General features: G+C 38.1%; 1 protein-coding gene across 8 annotated transcripts in view; it reads left to right on the top strand.

The window, feature by feature from the left end:
* PRKG1 (protein kinase cGMP-dependent 1) overlaps window positions 1–13,386 on the top strand; it is an 885,489-nt gene that overhangs the window by 120,852 nt on the left and 751,251 nt on the right. For all 8 annotated transcript variants that reach the window (XM_039547328.1, XM_039547329.1, XM_039547324.1 and 5 more), the window contains one exon: window positions 9,808–9,974. In XM_039547328.1, coding sequence (XP_039403262.1) covers window positions 9,808–9,974 — 167 coding nt within the window. The remainder of the gene's footprint in view (window positions 1–9,807; window positions 9,975–13,386) is intronic.

A 13,386-nucleotide genomic window follows, 5' to 3' on the forward strand; every position in this document is an offset into this window, starting at 1 on the left:
ACTCTTTGGGCATCTGTTACTTTGTGGAGCTATTTGCTTCAGCTAAACAAGGCTTTAGTGGAATGCCACATTCATGGAATTACAGAGGCACTGGGAGTTGCTCCTCAAAATGAAACTCAGTGCCTCAGAGAGCCCCAAGTCTTTGAGACCTAGGCATGTTCTAGCCTATCTTGTGTCAGTGAGTGTGATGTCCCCATAGTTAAAGTGAAATAATTAAAAAGAACATGGCTTTCCATTGCCTATCCAGATAGGCTTTGAAAGACATTACTAAATTTTAGGCTAATGGTACACTTTAGCTTGGGTGATTGGGGCATTGTACTGACATTCTTCCTTGTAATATCTGTTTGTGCTTTAATGAGGAAAGAAAAAACACAATATATTGAGCAAAACTGCAGGTGAATTACATATTTTTAAAAACAAAGATAATTTCAGCCAATAGCAGTAAAATACATTAATAGCTTATTTAGATATTCACACATGGGGTGCATGGTCAACACAGCTTATAATTTGGAAATTCTCTCCCATAAGGAAGTAAACAATAAAACTTTAGAAACAAGTGTACAAAATACTTTTTTTAAAGATCATATGTTTCATTTTTCAAAAATGTAGGTCAAAACCCCATTTAATTTCTCTAGGGTTTAGGTTTATTCCGTTCCAAACATTCCATTCCAAAAGTTGTATACTAGTCTAAAAGTGGTGGTCCCATCATGTTATCGGATACTATTCTTGCCAGTGAACTGTTGTACTTTGCGTAAATGAACACTTTTTAAAATATACACTCTAATCACATGATTGAGGCTTACAAATTCTCCTGTTGAGCAAAGCTTCTATTTTCTTCTTTTTTAGTTGAGATTCTGGGGAGAACACAAAACAGGTTTTGTACTGCACTTGATGGAAAACTAGCTTTCACGGTGTTATGCATGCATGTTAAAGGAAAAGGGGCTCTATTTTTCCTTCAATTTTGGACTTGACTTTTATTCTGTTTCCAATCCCTGAGGTTAGAAAATCTGTCAGAAACCTAGGAATGATTATATTTAAAATTCTCTTTGAAAAAATAAACAAGAAAAATATTGCCAAAATACACAAGTAAAATACATCCATGTAGCGTAAGCAGGGCTGGCTCCAGGCACCAGCATTCCAAGCTGGTGCTTGGGGCGGCATTCTGCAAGGGGCGGCAGTCCCTGTTGTTTTGCCCCCAAGCAGCACGCCGAATTGCCGCCGCAGAGGGCAGTCCGTGTGCCCTTAGGGCGGCAGGCGCGCAAGGGCAATTCGGCGGCAGCTTCTAAGTTTAGCTGTTGGGGGTGGCTTCAGGTAAACATGGAAGCTGCCACTGAATTGCCGCTGCCGCAGAAACGCGCCTGCTGCCCTAACGGCACACGGACTGCCCCCGCCGCCCGTGGCGGCAATTCGACGCGCTGCTTGGGGCGGCGAAAACTGTAGAGCCAGCCCTGAGCGTAAGGAGGTACAGCACAAACAAAACTTAAAGATTATTGCTAGGCCTAAATGTCTCCCTGCTCCCATGTTATCACTAAGATTTCTTTATAGAAGGACATTTCCTAGAATTCCCTATCCAAAAGATTTTAAATCTTCAACCACTTTCCTCCTGTACAAGAAAAAAAACAAAACATAATACTCATATGCTACACATGTACCTTAATCCACTCCACCACTCCTTAATGCAAAATCCCCGTAGTAAAAACACATTTTTATTTAACCTTCCACAAACAATATTTCCTGTAACAAAATTTCTTCAGTTACAAAACTACATCTGGAAAAGGGAATAGGCCTAAAATCAGAGATCAAACTATCTTCTCAAGCATATGGAGCCCAAACTTCTGCCTGCATCTTCTATACAGGAAGATCCAAACCACACATGAGATATCTAGGTACAACCACTAGAAGAGTTGGTTGGTTGGGGGGGGGGGGGAGGGGGGGAAGAAACAGGTTTCTCTCAACTTTTTGCTGTTCTGGTGGTGATCACTTTGATTGGCTACCAGATTGAGGCATTTTCACTGTAGATCCCTGCATAACTTCTGCATCTTTGATTGCTCAGGATGAGTAGCAGTTTACAGCTCTCACTACCTAGTTGCATAAGCAAACATATAATTTACAAATCAAAAAAGAAGATACCATATGTGAATCAATATGCATGAGTCAATCTGGTATACAACAACCCTGTCTGGATTGAATAATATCAGTTTGATAATCTGAAAGGACAAGTCTCTTATGTTCAAAAGGTCTACTTCTGCATCCAGAACCTTCTAAACATCTCTCATTCTTTTTATACTGTACATGTAAAACGTTAACATTTTCTGATTTTTTTTTCTTTTGGTAGATTAACTTTGCATTCTTTTAACATAATAGAGATATTTCTTAGGTTCTTTTTGTTTGTTTTTTGAAGGGAAAAATAATCCATAATCTGTAACTATTAGGCCAATCACCACCAGAAATCCTCATCTTCTGTAGGTATGCCCTGTTTCAGGACAGCATGTATAAACTTAACTTAATATACTGTACTGAACAGAGAAGGACATAAGTATGTGTGTTAAGTGCTTTCCTGAACCAGGGCTTTAATGAGGGAAGGACTGATAGATGAAAGCTTTGGCAATGTCATGAGTGACTTAAATCAAAGTGACTTAAATCAAAGAGTCACAGGTAGGCAAGCTGTTATAACAGTAACTTGAAAATAAATTTTGGTAATAATCACATCCTGAATTAATACACTTTCCAGCCTTTTCTTTTGGAGTTTATTAGCCTGTGGTATGGATAATACCTTATAAAAAGGAAGTAACTCAAGGTACCATTTGAATAAAATTTCTCTACTTCTTATAAATTGCCTTTGAGACTTTTACAGACAGTTTGGGTCCCACTGATAGCTAATGGAAAGCTAGATTAGACAACTTTTGCTGGTACTTGCTCCCTGACTGTAAATTGAAAATGTGTATCTCTGTTGCCATATTTAAATTTTGTAGCATAATGTGTCCTCATTTTTAAACATCATGTGTGATGGATTTAACTAGAAGAATGCTGTGGCTGTAGTCTGGAGTCCTGCAGTACTTACACTCTAAAAGGGTCTGATCCTACAGCATGTCCCTTTTACCGTAGTCTGTTGGACTCTGAGTGGAAAAGGACTGCAGTCCTAGCTCCTGATCTGGACGTATTCAGAGACAGTTCCCAAAAGGCAGAATTTGACCACAAATTTAAACAAACTGAATGGATTTATTTGCATGTAATGAAATGTATTTGGCTCATATGAGTTTTTTTTTCCTCCCCATCACAGTGATGTATTAACACAAGAAAGACAGATACTATTGATGGTTCTAAGGGGTGAGTTTGCAAGAGATAAAGAGACCTCACCAACCTTAAGATTTTATTCTTACCTTCTTGAACTCCATTCTCCTCAGTAAGCATTTATTGTATATCTCGTAACCCAAAGCCCTGCAAACCCTTCCCTATTATATATGGTACTTAGTCTGTGAGCCACTAACTTAGAATTTTTTGTAGGCTCCAGGCAAGTTTGTTTCCTCTCTGTGATGAACTGCATGAAATTTCCATATTGAAGAGTCAAGCAGTTAGTTAAAAATAAGATTTATTAAGTATATAGAGAGGTTCAGTTTAAAACAACGCTTTTACAACATAACTATTCTGGTTGTCTGGAAAAGCTCTACCAGATACTTCAATTACACCTAAGCGGAACTGAATACAAAATATGTTACCTTCTGAAAAGACACTTTCTTTTCTCTTGTTTTCTTAGCCAGCCACTCTGCCTGATATATTTCCTTCTAGTTTTGCCCCTAGCTGCCTCCCTTCAGGTGTCTCTGGTGTAGCTGATGTGTTTATACTGGATGCCCCAAGTTATGATCCTGATCTCTGTTCCTAAATTTGTTCTGGGTTGCATACAGTGCTGTTTCACTTCCCATATACTTGGTCCACCTTTGTTTCTGTAAATGTCCCTTTTCAAGGTACAAACCACACAAATGACAGCCTGTCTAAATTAGGGAAATTTGCACCAGTGCACTGGTGCAATCCTCACAAGAAGGTACAGAGTAAATTCCATTAAGCATGTTCCAGTTTTTGCAGATGGAGCACATCTGCATTAGGGCTCTGGATGGGTGCAGCTATACCAGTACAAATTTTCCTGATGTTATGCAGGACCTGAGTCTTTCCATCCACATTTGCATTTGCTCTTTCCTCCCTCTTTGAGTGACGGTCTGACATTGAAAGAAGTCCTTTTGAGATGTTAATTAAACTTTGTTCTCTTATTTATTGTATGGGACTGAAATTGTTGTTCTAGCAGACAGCTAATTGCCTGCTTTTGGCCCAGTGTTTCAAGTGATTGGGATCATAGTCTTAACATTAATTCTGGTTTCTCTAAACTGTGAATTATTGACGGATTAACCCCCAGTCTTGAGGTTTTGGTGCATTACTCTGTACATTACTAATTACTGTAGCATTAACTTCTCTTGTAGCTGCATTTTCTGTGTGTCCTGGCAGTCTTCAACTGCCATATTGGCTCCTTGGAGCTTTTGGCAGCAACACAGGTTAGAGATACTCTAACATACCCTGGAGTACAGGACTGTCACACAGCAGCTCAGGATTGGTAACTCCATAGGTGGTTTACAGTCACTGTTGAATATTCTCTTGAGAGGAGGCCACAGCTAAAGATCTGGGCCTTTATATAGTACAATTATTTAAATGTTTCTTAAGATCCTCTTTCTCAAACCCTATGAATCCCAGTATAATTAGCTGTCCTACTGCCTTATTGATTATCTTGGTGGTTATTCAAATTGACTTGGAAAAGATGAAACCCATGGAGTTGTTGAGTGCCATTATTTTCCCTTTTTATTCCTGATAGTTTCTCCATTATATCATGAACTTCCTCAGAACACAATGACTGCTTATTGCCAGGGTTCCTATCTCTTCTTGTATCTTCCTTTAGAGAGAAATAAGAAAATGAATAAGTGCTTCTTTCTACTCTGAGTGTCCCTCAGTATTAGGAACCATTAAACTCCGTACTAAATAAATATTCATGAAAGGGCACTCTTCTTCAAATGGGGTCATCTGGAGATAGCCTGCTCCATTAAAAATATTGTAGGTTTATTTTACTTACAGACGGCCTCCATTGGGATAGCAAATCAGAAAATACAAATGAAATAGTGAGTCTCCTTCAAACATAAAAAGAGAATGCAGTAACTGTCCATTATTAAACCACTTACTCTTGATTGAAAAGAACATACTTTGGGGCTGTTTATCCTTCTCTATCAAAAAGTTTAGACTCATTCTTTTGTTCAGGGATTGATGCAATTTTATAAAACTAAAAATTAAGGAATAATGGGTGATAGAAATATGAGTTTATTATGCTGTGTATGAATTATTCATATGCTTAGATAAATGTCCTATATAAAATACATTTTTATCTGAAATACTTCCAAAATTAATTTTAGTGTATAAAAACTGTGTTTATTAGTCAAGCTAGAAAAGTTAAGTATCTAGGAATGGTACTGGACTTGCATGAGTAATTCTTTATATTACCAGGCTGACAAATATCCACCCCTTGGAACAACAGAATAAATCTTACTGTAATCATGACCACATATTTGCACTTAATTCTGGATTAGCTCAAGCTGAACATTATTTTATACAATGGATGTAAAAATCATTGATTAAAGGAATTCACATTGCTCAAGCTATTTTTTTAAGTTGGTGATAGGATGTGAACACTGACATAAGCTTACCAGGATAAGCACTGGGGGATTAGTTTATTCATATGTGGTTTGTCTTTATGAAGAGGAAGACTGTTTACAGACATTGAAATGATGCTCATCACTATGGTTGCTGGCTTCTACTAAAAATATCTGTTTCAGGCTAACTACTTCTAAAAATGACTATTTTTATGATATGTTGATGGGTAAATGTGATTAAAATCAATATTATCCATGATAGTCTGTGGAGACATTGATTTTTATGATTGTTCACTTTTGCCTAAGATGAAGTAATATCAGTATTAGCATATCATTTGTCTCATGAGAGTGTCCTGTACTGGCAGGGAAATGTCTCCGTGACTTAGTGGATCATCTTCATCCTTAATTTCTGCTATCCTTCTTCATATGCTGTCTTAGTAGGACCTTCATATGCTGTAAACATACTATGTCTGAGATTTTCTTACATGGTGATAGGAAGTCTGTGTGAAAATGTTATCAATTCCTGTAGTTTGCTTATGTCATACTTGCTCTGTGGCTTCTGTTCCCCAAAAGATAATTCCTAATGGTTTTTCTGCTCCTTTTGCCACTCCTGCTTTATCACCCAGACTTTCTGAGACCCCTTCTGGAGCCCCTGAGAGTTTTTTCCCCTACTTTTCATAGTCTCTGCAATAATTTAAATAATTTTTCTGTTGCCTCCCTAACTGATCAGATTTGGCTCCAACATTGTGTCTGAATTCCCTACAGTCACTTGATGGATATTCTTATTCTTATTTATTATGAACACTCTATTTGAAAGAACTGGACCTTATTTTATCATCAAGGAGAGTCTTGTTTTGACAGTTAAAACTGAAATAAATGTCTGTAAATGTAACGTTAGTTGATATGATTAACATGGAAGCTTCTGTTATCCTTGTTAGCACTCTTGTTAGTATACTTCTGTTATACTTGTTAATAATGAATGCTCTTTTTTTAAGGGGTAGGAAACACCAAGAAAGCACTACTTAGACAAATCACAGTATTAAAACTGCACTTCTGAGACATGACAAAGGCTCAGTCTTTCAGTAGCACAGAGGAGCCCACGAAGGAGGAAGCTAAATAGCCATCATTTCTTCATCCTTGTAAATCTCCATAGTCTTTCATTACCATTAACAAGAGCAATAAAAGAATAGGTGTGGTTTGGGTTGTTTTTATTTGCTTGCCCTAGTAATCATAATGATGAAATTTTAACTTTCATTTGATATCATGAAAGTAAAAAGTTTTCAACAAAGTTAGTCTAGTTGTTTTTCTAAGTCATACTGAAAAGGCTAGTGTGCTCTACACACATCAATTAGGTCAGTGCTGTTTGTGTTTGATGTAAAGCATTTTGTTTAGAGTATTTCAATGAAATAGATGACTGAAAGCCATATTTGACACTAAAGAATAAATTCTGTGCCTAAAATAAGGTTGAGCTGTGTTTTCCCAATACACTTGCAACGCACATGCTATATGGAGTAATATCCACAAGACTTATTTTGAAAGAATTTCTATAATGCAACAAAACCAGTGTATTTTAACTACTTATTTTCTATATTTCATTTTTGGTTTAAGCTTCTAGAGCCACAACTTGGGCTCCTGTTGAAGAAAACGTGGTTGTCTTGGAATATATTTTGTTTTATATTGCTAGATTATATTTTCATATAGTAAACTTCACCCCAGTGCACAGACTCTACACACGGTCCTACCTACCACTTAAACTCCTTCTCCCAGATCCAGCCCCCACCTACTCTTAATAGTTGGACTCGACACTGAGGAAATGTGCAGGAGATAAAGGTGGAAGCAACACTGCTGCTTTAGGACCAAGCATCCACCTCATGAATAGGGAGGATGGGAGGAGCTGGATGGCAGTGAATCATCCACCTGTAGCTACCACCAGCACATTGGTGTGCAGACAGCTGCTGAGAAGCTAAGATTGGCATCATGCCAAGGGTGTGTGATTCTTGCATGTTCCCCGCATATCTTGCTTCCACTTTTTGTGGAGCTTAAGTGACGCATACAGTTTTGTGAGGGTCCTCAGCATTAGAATGAATTTAACTGAGAAGGGCAGATCATTTGCCTTGTTTCAATTGTCATTGCTCCATTGACTTCAGTAGAACAATGACAATTTACATTGACAGAAAATCTGCCCAGTAATGAGTGGGATTAAAATATGCCCTTCTGTCTGAATGCTGAATATAGTAGTGACAGACTATCTGGTGGTGTACCATATAAGTAAACCGACTACCCAGAGCATGAACCATATGAGCCTTTTAGATGAGGGGCCTGATTTTGAAGTCAGTTACACTGGGGAAAATCATGAGACTTCATTTAAATCAAGTAATCATCTGGTGTAAATGAAATCAGAAGTAGACCCAGGGAGTCACTAATCAAATTAATCAAGTCAAAGTTCTTCAATACAATAAGATACCTTTTACATCTTCTTTATTGTAGATAGGCGTTGAAGTGAATTTCTAACATTCAAATTCCTACAGGCTTTGTCATCCTGGAACAGGCCAATAGACCATTTGGTCCACTATTCTGCCACATATGCATCCATGGAAGGACACTCCTAACCCCATGGACCTGGCATATTTGTAATATAGTATAAGGAACTGGTTTTGGGGAAAACAACTCTTCCTAATGCCAGACGGTGATTGACTTAGTGAACATTAATACTCCCTCTTTTAAAATCCCAGCTTGTTGTAAATGTAGTAGCAGTTTTGTTTTGTTAGTGTCTGCTCTCTAAAAAGTAAATCATTTGCACTCTAATCAAATGTTTATATAGAGCCAACATGTGGAGTAAAAGTGTATATGTCTGTGATCCCACAAATGCTAAAGACAAAGGTATCAAACAGAGATGGGTTAATGACAAAGATATTGCTTCCAAATGATCCTTATTTAAATTATCCCTTATAAGCCCTAGTTTGTACACACCTACCATCCTCAGCTATTCATTTGTACAAAATCCTTTAAGAAGCTTTTTTTAAAAAAAAATTATGTAGTGATCTTATTACTCTCTGTACTAACAGATGGCTTAAGATGGACTTGATAGACAATCTGGGGGGGAATATGTTGAGCATGAATAATAATGTACTATTTACCAGTTACATCTCAGGTCACAAGCTAGGAGATGATCCTTCATGTAGTAGGAGTTGATGATACCTCAGTAAAAACTTTTGTAAAATATTTAGAAACAATTCTGTTGGTCATAGAAAATATATCTTCTGCGGAGGCAGAGATATTGAAGTACTTCTGAAAAAACAGATTAAACTGTACATTCAGCTATACATTCCAGAATATTATAAGAATAAGGATGTTAAAATATCTGGTTAACAATTTATATCTTTTTATATTATATATGTTGACAATAAACTGCTTTCCTGCTAACACTATCAAAAGTTGCTACTTAAGCTGAGGACCTCTGACTTCTACTTCTAAAGAAATTACATGCTAAAAACCCAAACAATTGTATATTTTTTTTGCACATGCTAATAAAATAATTCCTTGAAGACACCGCTATTGTATAATCAAAGAAATTTTTATTTCTGTAATAATGTTTTCTATGTTGTATTTAATGAACTTTTGGAATATCCTTAATACTACAGAAGGAATGCCCAACATGTACATTATTGCAACCTTTTGTATTTTCTATTTTTTTGTCATTATACAAACATAATAAACTACAAGTCACAAAATCTTAAATTTCTCTTTTGTTGTTTTGTATACATTGAGAATAAATACTAGAGTAGTTACATTATTCTCATGACATCAGTATAAACTTGAAACCTGTAGCTTAGAGATGACAATTATAACCATTTAACTCTACGTCTCTTCAAAACTTGGCATATCTAATGTTCTATTTATGATAAGCATTCACAAGTTAACAAACACATGCACACATACCCCTTTGTATTTTTCATTTCTTCACAGATGGACTTTGCTTTCAGATTTTTTGGGAAAGTATTGGAATCTTTACAAGCAAATACATCCATCAGCGCACCAGGGCACTGTGTGAATGTGCTAAACTTCACATACTGTTAATGAACTAAATTGTCAGACAAATGGATAAATCTTGCCTTTCTTGCCATAGGTCCAAGGATCTAATAAAGGAGGCAATCCTTGACAATGACTTCATGAAGAATCTAGAACTATCTCAGATCCAGGAGATTGTGGATTGTATGTATCCAGTGGAATATGGCAAAGACAGTTGCATCATCAAAGAAGGAGATGTGGGTTCACTGGTGTATGTCATGGAAGGTATGGTTTGTAACCCTGACACTTTGACCATTTAAATAATTCCTTTTCATCTTATCAGCCTGCACTCAGACTGAAAATGTATTTCCTGGCACAGATCTATTTTTATCTGCAGGGGAAGTATTTGAAAAAGAGGTGAAATACTACTTAGATATGATTACTGACTGATTGTATGGACTATTCGTTTTTGAAATGTTAGTACTAGAATTCATTGTGAGTGAAGTCCCTGACCCTACATTGATATCCACTAGTACTGACCTGAACCTGCGTAAAGTTCTTTGAGTTTGAGTTTATGCCGGTAAATCTTGATGTAAGTTCAGAGAATAATGAAAGAAGGGTGGTCTTGTGGTTAAGGCACAAGACCGGAGATCAGAAGAGCTGACAGTAAAATGGGGATAATATATTACTTCGCCACCTCCTAGAGTGCTGTGAAGCTAAGTTAACTAATGTTTGCAATGCACACTATGAGCCTCATATGTTAAAAGCACCATGCAAGTGAAAAGTATTCTTATTTAGGAGTAACAATGCAGAGTAACTATAGATTCATCATAATGTCTGAGAATACAAATAAAGTAACAAGAAGATTGTATTTTCTCTTTGGAACAAAATAGTGTGTATGGGGGGTAGTCTATATTCTTCTCTTGGGCAGCCACAGTATTTCTAAGAATCTTGTGATCTGATTTTTATAGGTACTGAGCCCTACGAGCTCCCTTTGCTGTCAGTGCTCAGCCCCTCTGAAAAGCAGGCTATTGATGCATATCCTGGGACTCCCGAGTTGCTCTAAGACTTTCCATACACAGTGTGTGACATTTTCAAGACATTACTTTTTGGAAAAAAAAACCCAAACATGTCTATATGGGAGCACAGGAATTGCCATATTGGATCAGACCAGGAGTTTATCTAATGCAGCAGTTCTCAACCAGATGTCTGGGGCACCTAGAAGGCCGCAAGCAGGTTTCAGGCAGTCTGCCAAAATAAACCAGACAGCAGTACCAGCGTTAGACTCACAGGGGCCCAGGGTTGAAAGCCAAAGCCTGAGCAACTTAACTTTGGAGAGCCCCCTGTGGTGTGGGGCCCCAGGCAATTGCCCTGCTTGGTACCTCCTAATGCCAGCTCTGGCTTTTAATCTACTGAATATGCAGAAAAACAGTTGTGGCACAGGTGGACTGTGGAATTTTTATAGCATGTTGGGGGTGGAGGAGGGGCTCAGAAAGAAAAAGGTTGAGAACCCCAATCTAATAGAGTATCCTGTTTCTGAGAGTGGCTAGTACCAGAGGTTTCAGAGACAGGTGCCCCTGGCATTGGCCACTGTCAGAAACAGGCAGCTGTACTAGCTGGACTATGGTATATCAAAATAAATATACATGCATACAATAATTTTCCTATTCCTTGTCAGAAACATCTCTTATGTTAGTCTGTTAGACCAGGTAAACATTGAAGAAGAATGTAGTTTGAACTGTACATACCATACTGGTTCAAGTCTCTGAACCATGTACTGGAAAACATGTATCTATGAATTCATTTCCTAGACTTAGATCATTTAAACAAAAGGATACTCAAGGCATGCTTTTTAAACAGAATTTCTTGCCAAACTCTTAATAATGCTCTCCAGTTGCTAAATTCTTCAGCAGTTTCCTAAAACAGCTTTCATTTTTCCATCCTTTTAAGGCTAACTCCTTTCTCAAGGCACAGATTTGATTTCTTCAGCTTTTGATATTTATGTATTTTATGCATCAGAACAATATTCTGCACACTGCATTAGTAAACGGGAGAGTAAAAAAGCAGCTCGCTAGATAGGTTTTTCACATTTTATATGAAAAGGTAAGTAATTTTAAAAATAAACAGTTTGATTGTATGAGATGTCAGAAATAGTCATTTTTACTTTAACTTTAAAACGTACCACATTAAAAGAGAACACGTGTTTTCAAATGTGTGGGCGGTGTGTGTGTGTGTTTGTTTTTTTTAGCAATGTGGTAAGTTAAGGTTCGTAGGCTTTTGCAGGCATTGTTCAATGCCATCTCTCAATACAAAAGATTTCCAAAATGCTCAAAATCCAAACCTGTTCTAACACAACACTACTAATATGTGCAAGGGGCATGGCTGGTAACAGCCATTCTATGAAGTATCATCCCTTGGCAAATCTGAGAGGAAAGAACTACAGAGCCAATGTTGGCTCTGTTGGTCCCTGTTGTGTGCCTTGGAGAGAAATTTTGGGGCCAAGGTACAGGCACGAATGCGAAGAAAGGGTTCCTCAGGCTGCCATTTTGCCACTAGAATCTGGTTGGGGAATACTAAAGAGGATTTGACTCTTCATTGGAAGACCTGGGCTTAGGTTACTCCACGAGAGTTATAGAATATCTCTAATTACGGCTGCCCACGATAAATGCTGCATTTACCTACCAAAAGTGCTAAGGACACTGAAGCCTCCATGCTGTGGGGTTTTCAGGTCAACTTTGTCTCTGCTGCAGCTTTTATGTACAAGGACATGACTTTTTGGCTCTCAACAAGTCTGTTTGCCTGATCTTGTAACTTAATTTAATATTTATTTATAAAGCTCCACAGCATTTTCTAAACAAAAAAAAAAAGACAAAACGTGCACAGTCTATGCTTAGACATCATGCAGTGAGTGACAACAAAAACAGTGGAGAAGGAAGATGATTTATCCAGTGGGTCAAAACACAAGCTTATTTGCTTGCTTTGGCTAGGTATATATGCATCTTAATCAGTGCTTTGGAGTGGAGCCCAGAGCTGGAGCACGGAGCAGCTCCGGAGCAGTGGAGCTGCAGGTTTTTGCCTGGAGCTGGAGCGGAGCCGGAGCACAGTTCCAAAGCCCTGATCTTAATAGTTAATCTTTTTCAAGTTTTTGTTTGTTTGCTGTTTATAAACTTTAGTTTTAATGTGTAAGTTTCACTAGAGAAATCTTTCATTAGTTTACTATCAACACAATTTTCTCAAATCAAGTTGAAAATATTCTTTTCATGAATTCTATTCTTCACTCCTGAGGGAATTCTGCATCAAAAAAACAAAAATTCTGCACAAAATATTTTAAAACTCTGCAAATTTTATTTGTCAAATAACTGTGGAGGCTTCAGCATGGCAGTGCGGAATGCCGACCACTGGCTGCACGGAGGAGGGAAATCCTGTGCCTGGGACAAGGACTTGGTGGTGAGGCTGCACCCTTCCCTGACACAGTGCAAGATTGGGCCTGTGCCAGGCACACCAGGTGTGGGCAGGCAGGCTCAGCCCAGCAGGATCCAAGTGTGGAGGGGCTTAGTGTGGAGGATCCAGATGTGGGGAAATCTGGGTGCAGGCAACTCAGTGGGGGATTTGGATGTACAGGAGCTTGTTGGGGGGTGCGGTTTCCAGGTGCAGGGGCAATGGGACTCTGCAGGGGAGGCGGGGTTAGGTGAAGATG

The sequence above is a fragment of the Mauremys reevesii genome, linkage group 7, assembly GCF_016161935.1.
Source record: "Mauremys reevesii isolate NIE-2019 linkage group 7, ASM1616193v1, whole genome shotgun sequence".
NCBI classification, from domain to species: Eukaryota; Metazoa; Chordata; order Testudines; family Geoemydidae; genus Mauremys; species Mauremys reevesii.